The sequence below is a fragment of the Penicillium mononematosum genome (genome assembly GCF_028829835.1).
Source record: "Penicillium mononematosum strain IBT 11891 chromosome Unknown utg000003l:1.0-8172316.0:1.0-8177699.0, whole genome shotgun sequence".
NCBI classification, from domain to species: Eukaryota; Fungi; Ascomycota; class Eurotiomycetes; order Eurotiales; family Aspergillaceae; genus Penicillium; species Penicillium mononematosum.
The window spans coordinates 4,572,499-4,593,999 of record NW_026643273.1 but is presented as its reverse complement, the minus strand read 5'-3'; the positions used below and the strand labels follow the sequence as shown (position 1 = coordinate 4,593,999).

General features: G+C 50.1%; 5 protein-coding genes across 5 annotated transcripts; 3 read left to right on the top strand and 2 right to left on the bottom strand.

Moving 5' to 3' along the window:
• Positions 1–125: 125 nt before the first annotated feature.
• Positions 126–1,489, top strand: N7519_006743 (NAD(+) diphosphatase; the record flags this gene model as incomplete). Its single annotated transcript, XM_057293519.1, has 3 exons — positions 126–222; positions 279–725; positions 786–1,489. The coding sequence occupies 3 exons, from the start codon at positions 126–128 to the stop codon at positions 1,487–1,489; spliced, it is 1,248 nt and encodes a 415-aa protein (XP_057148330.1).
• Positions 1,490–2,095: 606 nt separating this feature from the next.
• N7519_006742 (uncharacterized protein) lies at positions 2,096–6,227 on the bottom strand (the record flags this gene model as incomplete). The annotated part of the gene is made up of 2 exons (XM_057293518.1): positions 2,096–5,767; positions 5,826–6,227. 2 exons carry the CDS (start codon positions 6,225–6,227, stop codon positions 2,096–2,098), a joined length of 4,074 nt encoding a protein of 1,357 aa, XP_057148329.1.
• A 536-nt stretch (positions 6,228–6,763) lies between these two features.
• Positions 6,764–8,279, top strand: N7519_006741 (putative flavin dependent monooxygenase; the record flags this gene model as incomplete). The annotated part of the gene is made up of 2 exons (XM_057293517.1): positions 6,764–6,834; positions 6,893–8,279. 2 exons carry the CDS (start codon positions 6,764–6,766, stop codon positions 8,277–8,279), a joined length of 1,458 nt encoding a protein of 485 aa, XP_057148328.1.
• A 412-nt stretch (positions 8,280–8,691) lies between these two features.
• N7519_006740 (uncharacterized protein) lies at positions 8,692–12,390 on the top strand (the record flags this gene model as incomplete). The annotated part of the gene is made up of 4 exons (XM_057293516.1): positions 8,692–8,907; positions 8,998–10,548; positions 10,604–11,395; positions 11,449–12,390. 4 exons carry the CDS (start codon positions 8,692–8,694, stop codon positions 12,388–12,390), a joined length of 3,501 nt encoding a protein of 1,166 aa, XP_057148327.1.
• Positions 12,391–13,082: 692 nt separating this feature from the next.
• Positions 13,083–19,740, bottom strand: pksP (polyketide synthase alb1; the record flags this gene model as incomplete). The annotated part of the gene is made up of 9 exons (XM_057293515.1): positions 13,083–14,197; positions 14,269–14,740; positions 14,799–15,554; positions 15,611–16,300; positions 16,351–17,278; positions 17,302–18,485; positions 18,541–19,032; positions 19,093–19,384; positions 19,454–19,740. The coding sequence occupies 9 exons, from the start codon at positions 19,738–19,740 to the stop codon at positions 13,083–13,085; spliced, it is 6,216 nt and encodes a 2,071-aa protein (XP_057148326.1).
• Positions 19,741–21,501: the final 1,761 nt, after the last annotated feature.

The following is a 21,501-nucleotide window of genomic DNA, read 5'->3' as shown; positions in this document are numbered from 1 at the left end:
TCCGGGGCTGTCCCGAATTCCACGCTGCTGATATTTTGCATATAGCCTCATTATAGAGTTAGATTCTTCTTGTTGATATACTTACCATATTAGGCATTTATTGCTGGCAATCTGGCTCTTACAGAATGAGCACGACCCCTCAGATCCCCACCCCGGCTCATATGCTCGCGGATTCCATGTTGTCTCGACACTTTGGCAAAGAGACGGTCAATTACTTCTCCAGTAAGGATGTCTTGAACTCTCATATATGAGGCGCAGTAAAACTAAAGTATCTTCAGGCTCTCCAATCAATCGTTTATCTTTCTTGCGCTCCGACCACCCGTTCCTGTCTACGGCTCTGAAGCACCCTTCGGCCCGGTTCGTACTGTTGAACAACCTAGCGCCCTTGACTCCGTCTCCAGCGCAGCTACACTATGCCAAGTATGACGAGGTTCGCAAGCTGGTGCCCCAGGATATCTTTGACACTTCCGAGGAAGAGATGATCAAGAACTATGATTCACGCAAGACACACCCGACCCTTATCTTCCTCGGACTGGACGAGAATCGCAAGGAAGGAGGACTGACGTGGAAGATATACTCTGGCACACCGTATTTTGCAGTCGACGTAACCCCTAAGGGCCCTGAAGAGCAACAGACTGCAGCAAAGGATGTGATCAGTGCCATGGAGGCCAAGGGACTGTCTTTCTTCCAAACACGAGTTGTCATGTCCTTCTCCGCAGATGAAGGTATGAAAATGCGATAATAATTTATACGTTGATAAGAGGGAACTAATCAGTTCGGGATAGCTGCTATTTACGCACAGGCACGTGCGCTGATGGACTGGAACACTCGCAACACCTTCTGTGGCACATGCGGCCACCGTACTTTGGCCGTGAATGCAGGCACTAAGCGTGCCTGTCCGCCCACGGATGTTGCACGAACAACCGAGGGCAAGGCAGAAGAGCGGCCGGAGTGCAATACCCGTACTACGCTCTCTAACCTTTCTTTCCCCCGTACCGATCCGACTATCATCGTGGCGGTAGTCTCTGCCGACGGCAAGCGAATCCTGCTAGGCCGCTCTAAGCGCTTCCCACCAGGGTGGTATTCCACCTTAGCTGGGTTCATTGAGCCAGCAGAGTCGATTGAGGATGCTGTGCGGAGAGAGGTGTGGGAGGAGTCGGGTGTCACTTTGTCCCGTGTTGTTATCCACTCCTCGCAGCCTTGGCCGTACCCGGCCAATCTGATGATTGGTGCTATTGCCCAGGTCAGTGACCCCGCTCACGAGACGATCTCTTTGCAACATGACCCTGAGTTGGAGGATGCACGGTGGTTTGAGGTGGAGGAGGTGGAGGAGGCGCTGCGCATTGGTACCAGTGACTTGAGTTCTGAGGCTGGTCCGGAATATAAGGGCGGCTTGCGATTGCCCCCTCCTACGGCCATTGCCAATCAGTTGATCCAGGCTGCTGTGAGTGCAGACTATTTTGCGGCAGAGAAGCATTCCAAGATATAAAATCATGCTTCTGATGATACCTGTGCCAAGTCACTACATATTCTTGATAGATTTAGACATCCACTATGTCCCAAAGCCCGTAGTAATGGATCTATATACAACACCTATCTCCTAAAAGAACAGCTAGATACGAATAACTGGTAGGTCCTTATTGTAGAATATACCACAAAATCACCATCACATTATATCTGGGAAAAGACTGTGTATCATGAGCCGCAATAGAAGAGGTATGTTCCACCGGAATCTCTAGAAGTATGATGGACGAACTGGGCTTAATTGTAATTGTCTCCTTAACAATTTAATGAATTTGCCTGGTGTGACCGGCCTGGCAATGCTCATGTGTTACGGAATATCATTATTTTTTGGCTTACCAGAGATACTGCTGTTGCCACTACGTTTATTGTTGGGAACCAGCTTTTTTCTAAGCCTAGGTGAGGGTTATACCAAAGTGAGGGAAAAGTGGTGCTGAGTGGGTAGTTCTATGGGAGATAGAGAGCAGACATGGAATATTGCAATTCCTTTGATGTTGGTTTTGTTTTACACGTAGGTACATGTGAGTTGTGGCAGAGATGTCACGCCTAGTATCAAGATATCAAGATGACCATTTCAAATATTGGCATACAAAGTGCCATCACGTAACTCGTGAACACTGCTGCTTCGACTGTTCGGGGAACCGACCTCGGTGTAACGAGTGCCATCCCGCAGCTCATGGATAGTGACTCTTTGGTTGCTTTTGCGCTTGCGCTGAGAGCCACGCCTGGAATCCGGGCTGCCTGACTCGCTTGCCACTTGGCTGCTTGGTGTCATATCGCGCTCCTGGCTGTCTCTCTCGATAGCGGCCTGGAGCATATGGTCTGCGACACTATCCGAGCCAACTTCATCGTACCATCGACGTAAGCCAGACGCGTAGGCACGTTCCTGCGAGTCATATTCGACGGGGGGTCCGGTCGTCTCGGCATCGGGACCCGAACCGTCGAATACTGCCCACGCGCTGGAATCGACACTGACAAGCATAACGGTGTGATCGAGGCTCCGGACTTTAAAGTCGCGTAAGAGAATGGCGTTACCTTCCACCAATGACGGCATCGAGGCCTTGTAGCGCCGGAAAATCTGAGCACGCAGAGTCGTGCCAGCCATGGAGGGATCGGTAAGTTGAATAGTCATGAACCAGTCTTTCGAACCGGATTTGGCTCGGGTTATCGGCGAAGCCTCCTGCACGATTGAGATGGTATCGACTAACGCATTGTAATGATCGATGAGTGTAGCAAGCGGGGCGAAGTAAGAAAGCTTGCTCCGTAGGCCGGATGCATTACGGTCGGGGACTGGGGGCTGTGAAACGGGAGCTGCTGGTGCTTTTGGAGATTCAGTGTTGATCACAACCTCCACAGAGCGGCCCTGTTCAGGCGTTGTTGGGCGTTCCACGGCTTCAGCGAGTTCCGAAGGAGCCATGGCATCATCAGTTCCGTCAACGTGTGTCTCTTGTTGGATACTTTTTATGGGTTCTGCCCCGATACCTTCGTCTTGGTCTGACCCCGGGGAGCCAACAGGATGCACAGTTTTATCCAGACCAGTAGGAGCTTCATTTTCATCGACCGTGAATGAAGTTACTAGTTCACGCGCGGATGCATTTTCTTGGGCGGGGTCGGGGGTTAAGAGTTGTTGCTCCAATGGAGGCCTAATGGAGGGCGAGACTCGACCGCCAACGGGCTCGGGTCCTTCGACAGCCGGCTCATGGCTCAACGGAAAATAGGCCATAATATTTCCAGTAGATGAAGGAATATGCAGATCAGATTGTCCGTCTCCAGTGAGATACTGCTTAGCATGACTTTCGACTTCCGAGGATGGGCCTTGATGATGAGATCCAGGCATATCAAGCAGGTTTGGATCAGCATTGGCTGATTGCTCTTCGTCAGAGCCCCGACCAATTGACACTTCAATCTGTGTGTCGAGTTCGGCCGCAGCATGATATTCGTCATTGTCAGCTTCTTCTATGAGCTCCACATCTTCCACATCTTCATCTTCGTCCTCCTCAGGACTTGGTGATGCCACTACAGATGGATGGTCCGTTTCATCGTAGTCTCGGGACGACTGGTCGTCATCCATGTCACTGTCGTGAACTCGATCGTCCTGTTGATCGTCTTCGCACTCATCGCCATCTTCGCTCTCTTCGCTCTCTTCGCTCTCTTCGCTCTCTTCGCTCTCTTCGCTCTCTTCGCTCGCTTCGCTCTCCTGGCGCTCATCGATATCGGAATCTTTTTCCACATCTTCGTGATGGCCATCCTCTGGATCGACTGACCACGGTTCTGGATATTCTTGTACACCAGTTGCAAAATCGGCTGTAGCTGGAGGGACAGCTGGATGTCCAGATTCAAAGCGGTCTGAGTGATCATCTCGTTCTGCTGACCGAGAAACTGAGGCTACCGGACCGTTGGAGGCAGCCTCATCATCACTGTCACTGTCCAGCACGATTACGTCGTGACTTCCCGGCTGCGAAGGGAGGTTCTGTTCCTGCTCAAACTTTTCATCACTGGATTCAATGACACTGAAGTCATCTTGGTCCGACCGTGACCGTGATTCCAAACGAGGATCAGAATGGAAATCCTCCTCGTCCTCTTCATATTCACATTGGGAATCGTAGTTTTCCACTGACTCCTCATAGTACACTTCTTCATCCTTTCCTTCACTGTATTCATGACTGGGTGAACGCTCGATATCATCTTCGATTTCCTTTTCCTCTTCCATGTCTTCCTTCCTTTCGTTTTCCTCCTCTCGAGCGGCTATCATTTTTTCGAGTACATCGATCGCATCCTGATCAAATGTGGAGGCAGGTTGTGGATAGTTGACTGACTGAGTCTCTGGCCCAGCATGTTCCTCGCCATGAGACCCAGTCGGATATTGAGAAGATTCCACATTATCACTGGCAGTTTCGATGCCGAGCTCAGTTTGAACAATATCTGATCCATCAATCCCTTCGGAGGATTCGAGCGATCCATCTTCCAAGCCCTCCCTCGAGCGCGAAGATGATGCTGACTCATCGCGCCATAGGTAACTGACATCAATGAGACGTTCGTCATCTGTTTTAGTTGATGTTTGATCGTCGACGACGGCATTTTCGGTACCAGTAGCAGCTTGGGCGGCAGCCGATTCAAGGTCCGATTCACCCTCCGAGCCCGTAAGTGATGCTGGATGACCGTGGGGCTGGTTAATATCATCCAAAGCATGCTTTTGCTCTGCTTCATTTGACATTCGAGCTTCGTCACCGGCAGTATTCATGACTACGTCAACTTCAGCGACATCTGATTCCTCGATAACTTTGGAGGAGTCGATCGTCTCCACTTCCTGTTCTTCTGACAAGCCGCCTGAGCCTGGATCTGATGCCAAATCATCCCGGAAGACAAAACCGGCATCCAAGACATGTTCCTGCTGGAAGGCCTCAACATCCGGATTGACTAGTTCCACTGTCTCTGTGTGAATGGAATCGACGGCTTCTATATCATGTGTCTCCATGGAAGATGCTGCGGGCGTCGCTATGGTGTCCTTTTCTGCAAGAGATCGAACCTCTTGGGGCTGCGGAGGCGCGGTTGATGGCAGGAAATAGCCAGCCGAGCCAGGGGGATTAGAGACAATGGGCGAAGGGATCGGGAGCCCCGGGGAAGGGATGGGTCGAATCTGCGGTGTGTCCGTTGGCAGATGAGAAGGTGTTCCATATGTATCACCTTGTTTAGACACGACATTTGCCTCGCCGGCATTTCTTTCAAGGATACTCCCAGTCAATTCAAGGGAAGGCTTCGCAAACACCGCAAGTGGCTCTTGTGGTGCATCCTCTGTGTGTTTTGGAGCTTGGGCAGCATCTGTCATTGGTTCGTCTGAAGGCCCACTCGCCGAATCTGCCTCGTCGAGCTCTTGGTCAATAGATTGATCCAAAGCCTGTTCCCAATCCACAGGGGCTTCTTGGTCATGGGGGCTTTCTGGTTCGTTGATAACACGCCAATCTTCCCTGTGGAAGCTGTACCTCGGCTTTTTCCTTCCTTTCCCTGGCACAAAACCATCTTCTTCCGCAAAAGGATCAAAAGCGGAACGGATTGTTCCTCCGGACGAGACTCGAGTACTCTTGAGGAATGCCGGTGATCCCCAGGCGCGTGCACTATAAGGCAGGTCGAGGTCGGAATTGATTGATTTCCCAATAGGAGTTGTAGGCAGTGCGGGTTCGTTTTCATGCGGTGCTGTCGCCTGCGGCTCAACCGATATGATCAACGGGGGTGGGGCAGATCGGTAGATCTGAGATGAGCAGCAGTCAGTCTCTGTAAGATACATATCGAACTTGGGAGCAACATACCTCGAGAGACGCGCTATTCTCAAAGTGCGCATCCCACGCGACAGACCTTCCCGGGGTTTGCTGGGCGCCCTCGTTGCTGACAAACTTGGTGTGCTTCAAGGCCAGGCAAACCGTATCCCCGATTCCCACATGCGATTCTGCGACCTTTTCTGCGACGTGTCCATGGAAGGTGACCTTGATTTGTCCTTTGGCACCCCTCAGGCGGAAATCCGGCTCCACTAACAGAAGGCTCACAGACTTGGTCGAAGAGGAGTATGGCCACACAAGTGCTATAGCTGCAAGAAAAGACTTTGCAGCCAATTGTTCAAGGTCGGGTGACAGCTGAGCTATCGGAACCTTGGTCAAATGCGCCAGCGCATTCGGCGCGGGAGACTGCTCGGGGGACTGCTCGATCGCATTCATTGCGCCGGTTTTCCCACGCCCGACTGATGTTTTGTCAAGCTGTCCACATATCAAACAGGAATAATAGTTGAGATAAAATAAAGAGGTAAGAGATGCGAGTAAAGAAAACCGAGTGGTTGAAAGGAAATGCGGAGGAATATTTCGTGCAACAAAGAGGTAATAAGCTGCAGCTCCATCGAGGTAATCTTACGGTAATAACAGGAGGAGAAGGGCGTAATAGGCGTATTGCAAAAACTAAAATTATCTCCTTCAATGGATTGTCCATGTCCAACGAGACTTGCTGATTGGTCGATTTCATTGTAAAACGACATATTATTTACAGCTTTCGAATGTCAATATATTGGAACATCTCTATATTGTATATGATTCGCATCTTCATGGCCCCTAAGGTAGTCCGTACAAGACCAGCTATCTAACCCAGCTCCACTATGGCGAAAGCGCTAGGCAATCCGCCGAGGCCACTTCTACCTCGCAACTCAACTCGCATTTCTACATAACTACATAAGTAAACCGTCTCTCAAGTGCCCGTTGAAAGCATGGCAATCACAAATCCGATTCGTCGAGTAGCTGTCATTGGCGCGGGGCCCTCTGGCCTTGCTGCAGTAAAGTAAGTGGGGTTGTTATACTATACTCGCCCCCAACATGGCAATGCTGACCGGACTCAGATACCTGCTCGCCGAGAAATATTTTGACAAAATTGAGGTCTTTGAGCAAAGAAGCTCCGTTGGAGGAGTTTGGAACTACAGTCCGAGTTCCTCTAAAAAAGGGATGTCAACAACTGTCCCTCATTTAACCCCTCATGAGCCAGCCGAGAAGCCAGTATGGATCGATCGTGCTGAGGGGCGTGAGGCAACATTCGTGTCTCCACTATACGATCGATTGGAAACCAACATCCCTAAGGAGTTAATGCGTTATTCGGATAAGGCGTTCCCATTGGAAGCCCAGCTGTTCCCCAAACACCGGACAGTGAAACAATACCTCGAAGAATATGCCGAAGGTGTCAAAAACCTCATTCAATTTGAGACACAAGTCTTAGAAGTGAAACTTGAAGATGAAACTCTAAGTACCTGGAGTCTAACGGCAAAGAGTCTTTCAACGGGCATCGACACAACCCACACTTATGATGCTGTGGTGGTTGCAAGTGGTCATTTCACGGTCCCTTATATACCTGACATCCCAGGAATACAAGCCTGGGACGCATCACACCCAGGTGCTATTTCTCATTCCAAGTTTTACGACTCCCCAGAACCTTTCCAAGGAAAGAAAGTGGTTGTGGTAGGAAGTTCTGCTTCGGGGCTTGACATTGGTGTCCAGATCAACGAAGTAAGCCAAGGCAAACTGTTGGTCTCCCAACGATCTGAATCCTACTTGGCTCCACCCCCAAATGGCGATAAAATCATCTGTCCGGAGATAGTCGAGTTCCTTCCTCCGACAGCCTATGACAGAGGTATAAAATTTGCGGATGGTCGCATTGAGGAACATGTGGATGCCATTGTTTTCTGCACCGGCTACTTCTATTCATATCCTTTCTTATCTTCACTCAACCCACCGGCTGTGACCCATGGATGGCGAACAATGAATATCTACCAACAGTTGTTCTATATAGACCATCCCACTCTCGTCTTCCCGGTGCTTTCGCAGCGGGTTATTCCATTCCCTATGGCCGAGAACCACGCTGCTGTTTTCTCTCGTGTGTGGTCCGCACGGCTTACACTTCCACCAAAAGATGAGATGAAGGCATGGGAGGATGCTGAAATTGATGCCAAAGGAGACGGAAAAGAGTTCCACCTGCTTCCATTTCCCATGGATGCTGACTACCTCAATTTTCTCTACGACTGGGCGGAAAAGGCCAACCCACGACCTGGGCTGTCTAACAACGGACAAGGCAAACTTGGTACCCGATGGGGTGAGCGGGAACGATGGATGCGGGCCCGTTTCCCAGATATCAGACGTGCTTTTGTACAACGAGGTAACGAGCGAAGCGAGATCAAGGATCTATCAGAGCTTGGTTTCGACTTTGAAGAGTGGAAGAAGCAACAAGATGATCACTGATGATTATGGTACAAGGTCACATCTTAACCCGTACGTGCAATGTCAACGGTGATAAACGCTGATCTAAATTGATTAGAAATACGATACATTTTGCATATTTGAATTATTACAGTAGACATAAATCTATAACCGTACACCAGCACGTCACTATTCCCAGATGTTATAGATCTACCGATAAGCGTTATCACGTGAAGCGGGTTCACTTATCCGTCCGTCCATCGCGCCGCGGGTTTACTCTCTTTCATATACCCTCGCAGTGTTTTGGGAAAGTGTTAGATGTTGCCCGGAATTGAAAATTGTATGTGCTTCGGATCAATGCAGCTCATACGAGCTTATCTTGAGTATTGAACCTACATTCTCATTTTATCCCCGTCATGTTATCCAACATCTCCCCGACACCAATCGCCCGCACATGATGTTTCGAGAGCAGTCTCACTCGCCAATACTCGATAGTCACCGCAGAAAGAATGCTGACCGGCCTTCAGCTGCAACTGTTGTTATTAGTGATAGCAGTGAATGCAGCGACGGTAGTGATTCGGACGACCAGGAGTGGCCTATAAAGTGTATCCTCCGTGAAACAGACACCGAGTATCTTATTGATTGGGAAGGTCCTTACGAGCCAACTTGGGTGAGTCTCCGTGGCATGAATGGACATAAAGGCACTGAAGAAATGGTTGCCGAGCTTGGGCTAACAAATGCGCTTGCCGGGCTTGCTTAGGAACCCAAAGAGAACGCGAGTGAGCTTGCTATACAAGTCTGGAACAAGCGGAAAGCTCGGCGGTCAAGCGAACTATATCGGAAATCGACTCGTGGGAGGATCGCTCAATCGCCTAGCGTCATCGAACTCTCTTCCTCATCTTCAGAAGCAAATATAGGCCCAGGGGATCGCTCCTGCACGCCCTTTGACGACAAGACCGACGAGAGCGACTCTGATTCTGATAATCATCCAAGAGCTTCCTCAACGCTATTTGTGCAACAAGAGGGCCTTTCGGAGATAGTAGACTCTCTTCAATCTCAGTACATTGAAGCTTCGGGCTGCTTCTACGGGACCGTCTCTCCATCCAGATCACTCTCCGATTGCTCTTCGCCACTAGCGGCTGTATCCACAAGCTCTCGCTCGCAGGCTGACGCCGCGTTTTCTGAACATATCCCCGAGTCATCTAGTCCACCTGAATACCTGCAACCAGGTGAGTGGGACGACGTCAACACGCAGCAGCCTGGTCCGACTTGTGACCCAAAGGCCAATTCGATTAATAGCTGCTCATCGCATCAACAGTACTCTGCGGGAATCAAAAACGTTATTGAATTATCACACCCGAACACGCCGGGTTTTGGACTGAGTCCCAAGGTCCCCGAAATAGCTGAGACGCCCGTTCAGCCACCGGGTTCAGGACCTGATTTCTCGTGCCTGGGTTCTTTCCCTCTTGATAATATCACATCTCAAACCAATCTGATTTCTCAGCCTTTTGGCTCGTGTGGATCCATCGGCAGAGGTAGTGTCACATGCCACACCAAGTTTTACATTTTTGCTCACATTTTCACAGATTGTGAGTTCGTCCAGTCAACATATCTGAGCTCGATTCCAGAGACGGTCTTTCAGTACATGTCACAGCATCCAGAAGAGCTCAGTTCTGGTTTGACTCGACCTGTGCTTTCATTTTCTAATCTTGCGGAAGAAGAACCCTCTACCAAAACCATGGAAGACAAAGAGCCTAAGCCATCGGATCCTTCTCTCTCCGATGCCCCTTTGGATCGATACAGTCAATTGCCAGGGTCCACACCCACGGAAAAGATACGGAATGCCTGGGCCCGGCTCGGCGAAGAGAATCAATCTGAGCTATCGCAAACAGGTAACGCAGTTGAGACTCCATCTTCCGTGGGGGATATTGAGGCTTCGATCCCTGTGTCTGTCCCTGAAACAACCGCACCGCTTAGTGTCAGACCTGACACGGATTCCTTTTCTCATTCACACACAGCAGTCCACCATCGTCATTCTGAACCTTTACTACCACCTTCAGAACTAGCCCACGGAGGCCATTTGAGTCAACCTTCACTCCAAACTATCCACCCCAGCGCGTTGACCGTCACCGGCATGGATGATGAGGTTGTGCCCGGATCAGTCCACCTCGGGCCATCTGAGTTTGCCGTCACCCTTCCGATGGATTCTCGCGTGAAGGATGACTACGAGCGAGTGCTATCAGATGCAGCTACAAGCATCCGCCAATTTTTCGACAGCTTTCAGTCGAATACTCAAATTTCTGAGCCTGAGGTGGGTGGAGAATCAATCTTGAATATAAATCGTATTGCTTACATCGTATGCACAGCGAGACGGTTTGCACTCGAATATGCGGGAGGTCATCGCGCGATTGAGCAATGTTGCAACCCATCCAGACTTGAACATCTCCGACCATTTGAAAGACGCCGACCCCGACCTTGCGAAAGAGGCATCCTGGGCCGAATACTCTAGTGCAAAGTTCCTCTTCCTCGGTCATCTCATGGAGATCGTAGGTACGCACGAGCTTCATCTGATTCTCGCTGTTCAAGACGAGAAGAAACAGGCAGTTCTTGAGCGTTATCTTCAAGGGAAAGGTTTTGCATACACCCGACCCCGTGCAGAGATGGGCAGCACCTTGGAAGTTTCCCTAGCCAAGGGGTCGCTCAGTTTTGGAATTCATTCCAGTGAGACCGCCCGTGAACTCTACAAGTCGCCCTCTGCTATTTTTGCCTTGGATTCGTATTTTCGACCCAAAAGTCCGTCCATGCAGCACCTCCGAACGACTTATGCCCGAAACGGGAACTTGCTTCCTGTCATCTGGTTTCTTGTCGCCAACACAAGTGAACATATCGAGCGTTGCTTGCCTGACTCGTCGGAGCCCGATCGATTGCGTTTACTTGTGCACTACATTGCCCGGCTCCATGACGAGGTCGGTGATCTCCAGGATGATGCCCTCGGCGTGCATGAAGACGCCGAAGAGATCCTCGGATACCTCTTGGATCCTGTTGCTGGTTGGCCGTTGCCTACCATTGAGCCTTTGAGCCTTGTATCCCTGGAGGAGTTGGAGTGCTACAGCTCTTCATCTGACGAGGCGATGCCGCCGGCCCAGAAACGCACACTGGTGAGTAGACCACATGTTAAATGTACCTGGGTTCGACTAACGCTTGGGGGCAGGACGAGGAACCCGAGGAGCCCTCATCGAAGCGCGCACGGGTCGGTACCCAAGAGAACAGCCAGCTGACCGAGTCAACTAAGCCTCCCAGTCAGACATTGGACCGTGATTTGCAATCACTAGAGAAAAACATTATCCAGATGAAACACATCCACGCAAGTGAAAAAGCCCAGTTGCAGGCTGAGCTTGCTTGGGCAAACTCTCGATTCGAAGAAATGGAGAAGGCTCTTGGTATTCTACAACACCGTTACGAGAGCCGGATGAATGAACTCCATGAAACTCGCCAAGAGCGTGATCGCCTGTCTGAAAATAAGCCGTCTCTGGAACAGCGCATCGAGAAACAAAAGGAGACTATCTCTAGTTTGAAAGAAGAACGGGCAGAGCTGAAGCGGGAGCTCGACGAAGCCAGACAAGCACTCAAAGATGGAGGTGGCAGTCCTGCTGAACTGGAGACAGCACGCGAGGAAATCCGCCGTCTGGCAAAAGAAAATTCGAACCTTGAGCGCAAGGCTGAGTTCGAGAAAAATCAATCCGAGTACATGCGAGAGCAATATCAAACTGCGTCTACAGCGGCCGCTCAGTCTGGCACAGAAAGCCGCCATTTGGCCGCCGAGAATGAGAGATTAAAGCGCAAGGCCGACAGTAATGCCGTCCAACTTAGCGAGCTACATATGAAGGACGAGTCAGTTCGTCATATAGCTCGAATCGAAGAGCTAGAATTAACTCTGGCTATGCGCGACGAATTCCTACGCAGGAAGGAAGACGAGCTTCGTGAAATCCGGAAGAATCGTCCATCGACTCGCTCAACTAGCACTCAACCACGAAGTCCCAAGTGGGCCGGCAGCCGTCCTACCAGCCCCGGAGTTGGTAATAATGGCAACGGTAATGGCGGTATTGGGGGTAGGGGCAGTGCGCTGCGATACAGCTCAGAGATGCCTTTCTAAGACATCACTCGATTTCTCCCGGGTTTCCCACGCCTCATCATGTTCTTGGCGTGTGCTTTTCTCACCCCGGCCAATCTATGATGTCTAGACACGATACATAGACGGGGGTATTTGCTCTTTGCGAAGCATTTCACAATCACCTTAGCCAGATCTTTTTATTCCTTTCATCCGCTCGTTACGACATTGCATCTTCCTGGCGTTTCATCCTTCATCCATTGCGACTTTCCCATTTACCCATGAGCGATTTTCGTTTCGCGAGAATAAAGCGGGTCTCGGATGCATCAGTATCTGACTCTTGTGTGTTTTCTCCAAGTGCTGCTGTTTCGTTCGATTTTCATAGCAATTCTTTTCATCATAGCTCCAATGACAGACATCTTAGTTTGTTCGATTACGCTGCACCTGTTCCCCTTTAGTGTTGGATTTACTCTAAGCCATTCGTTTGATACTTTTAAAATAAAAATAACCCATCCAAATGTGAAATATCAATCTGGTTTCATATTCGGTAATTAAAATATAACCCAAAAGTAGCAAGCCACAGAATTATGGATTATGTATAGACAAAGATACTAAGACAGGGAGGAAAGAAAGGACCTGGACAGCAACATACAAAATGGACAAATAAGTAGAAGAGAAAAGGGCCCATATACAAATCTCCTGGAAACAGACATGCGCAGTCCCAAAATGCAATGCTTTTACACAGAAGCCATAGAGTTAGCAATGAATGCAGCCAACTCCTTGGCCTTCTCGCCACGGGTCATAGTGAAGTGGTTCGCATCCTCCATAACGGTAATGCCTCCGACGTTCTTCGGCCCGACAAGGGTATCCCAACCATTCGGGCCGAGGTCAGTGCGGTTGTTCAACAACCAGAGCATCTCACGAGGGTCTGCGCTACCATCCTCAGCTGGTGCAGGGCGGGCATCACCTGGCTTAGAGCAGACACCATCCTTGGCCCAGACCATGAAGGTCTTAGGAAGTTTGTCGGCCATCTTGGGGTCTGTGTGAGGGAATGGAACAGCCTTATAAGCATCCAAGGAGTCGATAAAAGCCAGGAAGTGAGGCAGAAGCCATTTGGGAGGAGGTGCCTTGCCCTCCCCAAACAGTCCGATCGTGTCGAAGAAGCTGTACAGACGAGGAGGCAGCTTCTCCAGTCCGATGGGGAAGGGTGAGTCTAGGAGGAGCAGGCGCTCAACTCGCTCGCCTTCCTCGAAGATCAACTGGCGCGCGGCATCGTAGGCACAAATACCACCGGCGGACCAGCCACCGAAGTTGTAAGGGCCAGTGGGCTGGCGGCGCCGGATCTCAGCAACGTAAGGAGCTGTGAGCTCGTCCAGGCTGAACTTGAGCTTCTCGGGAGTGCGCATGTATGGGCAGTTCAGTCCGTAGACGCACACATCTGGGGAAATTCCAGGGATTGTAGCGTAGGAGGTAGCGGAGCCAGAGCCATCAGGGAACAAGAACAACTTCTGAGTCGCTGTCTTGGGGTTTCCTTGCAGGAGGATCGAAGTGGCCGGCGGGTGCTGGACGGCAGTTCTGGGAGCGACTACCGGGGCTTGAACTGGGATTTGTTCGGGGAGTCTGATTGGCTCCGCGGGAGCGAGCTTAGGCTTCAGGTCCAGGGTAGTCTCGATATCATCGAGTGTCTGATTCTCAATGAAGAACTCTCCAGGAAGATCGAGGTCGATATCTTCACGGATCTTACCGAGAACTGTGAGCGACATCAATGAGTCCAGACCCATCTCACCAAGGTTCGCATCGCCACTGAGCTCCTCAGGCTCAACGCCAATCTCCTCGCCAAGATTGAGGCAATCTGCCTCATGCTGTCATTCTTCTCCTGCAATCCGTGTGTCATAGACTTCTCATTTGCAGGAGTTGGCAGACCACTGGTGTTTGGAGACGACATGTCGGTCGTGGATGCGGCCGATGACATGTCACCTTCGCTGCTTGATCCATCGCTGCTCTCACTAGGGCCCATTTGAGCTAGGAGACCTTTGAAGGCTTTGACAGTTGGATTATCCACAAAGACACTGGAGTCAAGATCGAGTCCCATGTCCTCACGGTATCGCCCAGTGATAGTCAGCGAGAGCAGCGAGTCAACTCCGTAATCAGCGAAGTTGAGATCATCAGTCATCTCAGACGTCGAAAGTCCGACCTCTTCGGCCAGGATTGCAAGAGCGCGTGTAGCCAAACTTGGCAATCCGGACTTTGGTGAAGGGGACGCCTTTTTGGCAGGGCCTGTCTTTGCCTTCTGGATATCGACGGGAGCAGGAACACGCTTGGCGGCCGGCTTGGGTGCCGGGGCTCCAGCGGGAGGAAGAGCCATGTCGAGGATCTTCCGTGCCAGAGCTTGGAACTACATTGCATTCTGTTAGTGATTCATTTGAGAGTCGTCCGACGGGATTTCAACATACCTTAACGCCACCATACACAGCAACGATGTCATCCCCTTCGAACATATAGACATCACCAGCCCAGATAGAGTCTTTCCAGGGCTGCATCCTCACGTAGGTACGGTATGTGATACTGGGATCGAACTTCTTCAAGCACCGCATCGAGTCCCATCCATGATTGACGAACACTTGATTCTTCGAATCAGTGTTATCACTAGCGTTCATAATGAAGCCGGACAGGTGACCGATGCTGTCAATCCAGAATGGATTACGGTGGAAGTTACCCGGCGGAGCCTCGAACTTGACAAGAGCGGTAGCTTCGTGTTGTTCACTGTCGAGGATGACTTCCCGAATGGATTTGTAGTTGTCGTCATAATCGACCAGAGAGGCAAAGAGCTTGTAGACCATTCCCCGCTTCATGCGGTGAGCCTGGCCGGATATCGTGCTCTCTTGGAGATGCTCAATGCTTCGCTTGATGAGATAAGAGCTGCGCTTCCACTCGATCTCGTAAGCACTGGGGTCAAAGAACTTGACGTCGCAAGTGGCGTGGTCAAGAATCTTCTTCCCTTCTGGTGTCACAGACCACACCTGCACCTTGGCACTTTCTTCGGCCCAGTTTGCGGTGGCTGAGACGCGGAATAGTTGCTTGCCTCCCTTTGCGATAAGCGGCTTGGGGACCACCACGTTGCAAACATCAAATCCGCGGTCTTTCCACTCGGGCTTGTAGTTCTGAACTAGATATTCACCGAGTGTTTGTGCAATATCGGCGTACAAGGACTAAGGCTTAATTAACAAACAGAACTGTTAAGCGAAAAAGTTGGGAATAGACATACCGATGGAGTAAGACAGGCACCGTTCACCTTGTGACCTGCAATGACGCGATTGAGGTCGGGATCAGCAATGTCATTCTCGATGACGATAGATGCCGACGAATTGTCACCACTCGTCTCCAAAACTTTCTGAGCTGCCGATGACAAGAACACAGCGACTGGCGCAGCCTCAGCCGCTGCTGCCGCCGGTGCGCCCTTGAGCAGACAGAAGTTATTAGTGTAGGGAATCCAGTAGTTCTTGAGATCCCACTTGTACGAAGGCAGTGGAAGGACTTTGTGTCCGGCAGTGAAGTCCTGGTGATACTCCTTCCATCGAAGTTCAATCCCAGCCAAATAAAGAGCCGAAGTACTATTCGAGAGAACCTTCCAAGTATCGTCCTGGCGACGGAGAGATGCCACAGTAGTTGCCTGAGGACCGAAAGTAGACTTAACCATCCCAGAGCAGACGGGGTGAGAGCCAATCTCAACCCAGATTGTCTTGTCGTTAATCAGGTTAGAGTGCCGGGTAGCTTCCAGAGCACCCAGGAAATTAACGGTCTCCCGACAGTGGCGGGTGAGGTAGTTGGGACCAAGCACCTCGCTGTTGGTCTCATTGATGACATCTCCAAGAAGGGCAGAAACGAATGGAATAGAAGGCGTATTGAAAGTGACACCCTTTCCAATTTCAGCAAGACTCTCGAGAATAGGCTCAACCTGGGCTGAATGGAAAGCGAAAGGCACGTTTAACTTGGTAGCCTTGAAACCTTCGTTGGTAGAGTTTGGGCAAGCTCGTCGATTTTCTCGCATGTGCCACTGATGACCGTCTCGCTGGGCGCATTAATACAAGCCACCTCGGTAGCCTCGTCAAGGAACTGCTTGACCTGTGCTACTGAAGACTTGATAGCAAGCATAGCATGCGTTCCAACCTTGATTTGCTCGGTGAGAAGCTGGGCTCGCCGCCCGGCAAGGTAGATTGTGTCACTGGTCGTCAAGACACCGGAAGCATTCAGTGCTGCAAACTCGCCGAGGCTATGGCCCATGACAAAGTCAGGGGAAACACCCAAAGACATCCAGTACTTAGTCAATGCCATCTGCACGCAGGTTGTTCCAAGCTGGGTAACGACCGGGCTATGCTCTTCAATTGGCACACTTCCATCGACCAAGGACAAAATAGATGGGAAACCCTGGCTCTGACAAATACAATTCAAGTGCTCAATGTGGGCGCGGAATTGGGAGCAACTCTCAAACAATTGGCGTCCCATGCCTGCATATTGAGCACCCTGTCCGGTAAAGACAAAGCCGATGCCAGGTGGGTTGACGGGAGCCGGGCTGATGCTGTCTCGGTTGACGATAGGAGCCAATCCGCTCCTGACTTCATCCAGAGTCGACCCAGTGACAGCGACTCTGAAGGGATGATGAATGCGCCTGGCCGTAGTTGTATAAGACAGATTGGCAAGAAGACTAGCCTCGTTGGTATTGAACGAGTTCTTGTTTGTGTCTATGTACTGCACGAGAGCAGAGATGTTGTTCTTCAGCGCAGCCTGAGACCGAGCAGAGACAAGCACAGGATGGGCAGACCGGGGGTCTTCCACATTCTCCTCATTAAGAGGGCCGTCCTCGACCATCAGAGCAGTATTACCACCGGCAGCCGAGAAGTTGTTGACGAAAGTCTTTCGCTTGCCGCCATTTGGCCTGTTCCAGGGGTAGGCTCCGACGCAATGTGCACATTGCGCTGCGGGAAGTCTGTCGGGAAGTTGTGGTTGATCTTGGTTTTAATGCCACAGTGAGGTGGGATCATGTTCTTCCGCATCATCATCAAGACCTTGATCAGGGCTGTGACACCAGAGGCGGACTCTCCGTGGCCAACGTTTGATTTTGCGGAACCGAGGTGAAGAGATTGAGTTGGTCCACGACGGTAATCAGGAGCGAAGATATCGAGAACCGACTGCATCTCCACTGCATCACCTGCCTGGGTGCCAGTTCCGTGCATTTCGATATAGCTGATCTCCTTTGGATCGCTGTTGGACTCGTTGAGAAGCTTGTCAAAGATGAAGGACTGTGCTCCTACATGAGGCCGAGTAATCGATACAGCCTCTGCGGAGTGATTGGTGTAAGCTCCTCCAATGACACCGTAGATAGGATCGTTATCTGCCTGGGCATCTTCGAGTCTCTTAATGACAATGGAGCCAATTCCATCTGCTCTGCAATAGCCATCAGCCCCATCATCAAAGGTGGTACAGTTTCCGGTCCTTGAGAGGAAATGTCCACGGTCAAGACCAGCATGGTTGTCAGGATTTGTCAGGATATTGACGCCACCGGCGATGGCAGAGTCACATTCATTCCTCCACAGGGAATTACAGGCGACGTGAATCGCCGCAAGACTCGAGGAACAAGCTGTATCCACACTGACACTAGGGCCGCTGAACTTGAAATAGTAGTTGATGCGACCAGGAGTGAAAGCACGGTTACCACCCGGGATAAAGTAGGTATCAATGTCCTGACCACTGTTGATCTCACGGTAGTCATCACTGGTCATTCCATAGAAGACACCCACACGGTTCTTCTGCGTAGAGGGCGTGCTATCCGGGATAAAGCCTGCCATTTCCAACGCCTCATAAGCCGTAAGAAGTGCCAGACGTTGAGCAGGGTCTGCTTGAAGCGCTTCACGGGGAGACATATTGAAGAATCGAGGGTCAAACATTCCGGCGTCGTTATACCAGCATCCATATTGAACTTGGCTGGTGTTTCTTGTCTTTCCTTCCATGTCGACGTGAGCCTTGACATCCCATCGCTCTGGGGGGACCTCGCGGTGAACGTCCAGCCCCTTTTTCAAAAGATCCCAGAATGCTTCGGTGTCAGGTGACTCTGGGAATCTTCCTGAAAGACCAATGATTGCAATCTTAGAGCTTCTCAGAACGGCCAGTACGGTTATCTTCTTCAGAGTCCTTCTGGACATCACCAATTGTGCTGTCAACCTCGATATTGGAGACTCCAGCCTTCTTCAGTGAGTTGAATAGACTCTGGGTTGCAGTGCTGGAAATTGGGAACAGAGTGCATGTTGTAGCGGATTCCAAGGCGGACTGGCAAGATTCGATGACCTTGTCCCAACAGAGCTGTCGTTGCAGAATCTCCTGGAGAGAAAATCTCAAGAGCTGGTCAAGACTCTCAGCTTGGAATTCCTTGCCTGTCTCGCTCGACAGAACAGGGATCTGAGGCACGTGGTTGATGAACTGTTCGGTAGGCCAAGATTCCAAAATTCGGTTAATATCCCTCTCATCATACAAATGCGAAGCATGGTAAGGGCCGTGGATTGGAACTCTTGTAGGCTTGTGCTCCTTCGAGAGACTGGCCTCAATGAAACGGCCTAGGAAGGTCGGAGGACCGCTGATCGTGAGTCCACTAGGGCTGACTGCGCTGATATAAGGCTGAGAAACCCGGGGCAAAGCCTTTAGAATATTAACAATAACCCTATTTTATTTAAAGCCTGTTTGGGGGAAGAGACTTACATTCTTCTCCGCGTATTGCTGAATCAAATCCAGAGCCTCGGGCTCGCGCATGCCAGAAATTAGCACAGACCAGCTTGGTGTTGCCGATTTGCTAGGTTCTATGAGCTCTTGCACTTTCAAAACGCACATGCCGAGTCTCAAGGCAACAACAACGGTCTCAACTCCAGCCGGGATGAGCTCGCCGATAGTTTTCGAAGAGCTCACAGCTGCAGATGCGAGCTGACCTGTGCAAAGACCAATGATGCAGCTCTCATCACCTGACGGATAGGCATGGCCCAAATCACCATAGTAGCTATAAAGATTGTCAGTAAATCTGGTCCCAAATATAGCCTCTTTATCAAAGGTTCGGTAATATGCTTACTGGATGAAACATCCCAATTGGTAAATTGTCGTCAATGCGCTCTCTAGAGCTGGGTTTGGCCCTGACTCTTTGAACCTCGCGAGGAGATCAACGATACTGGTAAAACGAGGGAAGCTCTGACGTTCAGATGGCGGAAGCGATGTAATTTCCTTGCGCAACGCATAGTAAGACTTTTGGAAGAATGCTGCTAGCAGCGAGTCATTCTTAGCATGCAGCAGACGACGAAGGCCCGAGTCGAACTCCGCAGTCTGATCTCCGAAGAGATACACATGACTGGGGCCTTCCATAATCTCCCCAGTAGCAAATTAATGGTCTCAGGTGTATATGGAGAAAGAAGGAAAGTTTACGCCCGGCGGAAATTGACGGATATCTTACTTTATAGAAGATGTGACGGGAGTATTTTCCCTGAAGTGGGTCGGTAGCAAGTGTAATGGCTTCCTTCCAATTGTCTTAGTAGTATCTAAGCAGGAAATGGAAGAGTTTTAGTTCCAGGTTCTTTTTCTTTGGAATCAGGGTTATATGGTATGGTAACCCAGCTGAAACCTTTGGGAAATGTATGTTCATGCGACTTATTCTCCAGTAATCGGTGAAATTCCATAGATCTCGTATTTCTCATACTGATATGTACCCCAAAATTGACCAATGGTACCGTTACTGCAGTAGATTCCATAATAACTCCCAGAGTTCAGTATGTCTGCCTTACAGAGCCTAAGTGGAGATGGGCTGGACCGAACTAAAAGCTTAGTTCCTTGGATAACCCGATTGGACCCTGGATTATGGCTTCGAGTTACTAAAGCTGCCGGCAAACCGATGATAGTTCCAGGATGCGCGTGTGCTGTTTGCGGATAAAACAAGCAATGACTGCTGAAATCAAGTATTAAGATGGGTAGTGAGCCGAGCTATCCGTGGAGAGCCTGTCATGAGATAGTGGGATCATAGACAAGAGACCTGTTCTGAAGAAAAATTACAATGAAGTTGCAATGAAAGAAACGATGTCGCTGCGTTCGGAAGGTTACAGCGCCGTTGCTATGTGACACGTGACTTTGTTTGCCCTACGTAAAGCAACCTCCCAGTTTTTTTAGACCAGAAATTTCAATGCATCAATGTACATTAGAACGCCTTAAAGAGGGTTATTTGTCTTAAATTTCACAAGCCATAGCGACAGCACGCTAAGTATGGAACGACCCCGTTACACAACATAAAATCGTCGAGGGATGTGAATCCATGATTCGAGTATAGAAACCGATTATCAATAGTATCTACACATATCTTACTAGTGGAGTAAGGAAATGTAGATCAATCTAAAGGTATCATCGTAATGTTTTCCATACGTCATGACTTCAGCTTCGAGACATCTTTTTCTGAGACATCGAGTCTTGTTTTAGATGGTCGTAGCAGACTGGAAGATTCCACTATTCCACTATCATTTTAGGTGACATTTGGGCCATCAATAAGATCTTCAAATAAAAACTGTTCGATGTCTTTGATATCAGTCCCTTAATTGGGTAATCTGGAATGCGCTGTCACATGTGCACGTGGGTCATCGATCGATCGCCCCATCGATCGCCCCATGGCGACCCAGATGTTCTCAAGCCATATATCGAGCGGGCCGAGCTCCCGCCATGAATGACCGCAAACAGACTATATTTTACGAAAAAAGAAGATATGAACAAATAAAACAGACTGAGTGGTATCCTAGCTATCATGGCCGCTGTTTCTGCGTATTACCGCAGAAAAGAAAGTACAAGGCATTAGCACAAGAACGACGACAGAACACAAAAGTCATGTATCAAACCCAACCAAAAATGAGAGTGCGACCTTTCTTATCTCCGGCAGACATGGGAGGAGATAACCCAGCAACTCAATGACAGCCGCATCCTCACGATGGAGCTCATGCGACCGAGCGGGAAACGAGCTTAGACAATTCTTCTGAAGTTATGGACTATATATCCTTGTCCCCATGGATTACCAGGTCGGTATGATGTCAGAAATGGAAGCTTTCGTTGCCAGAGCAACGCGTTGACAACCAGTCCAGTCTGGCATTGACC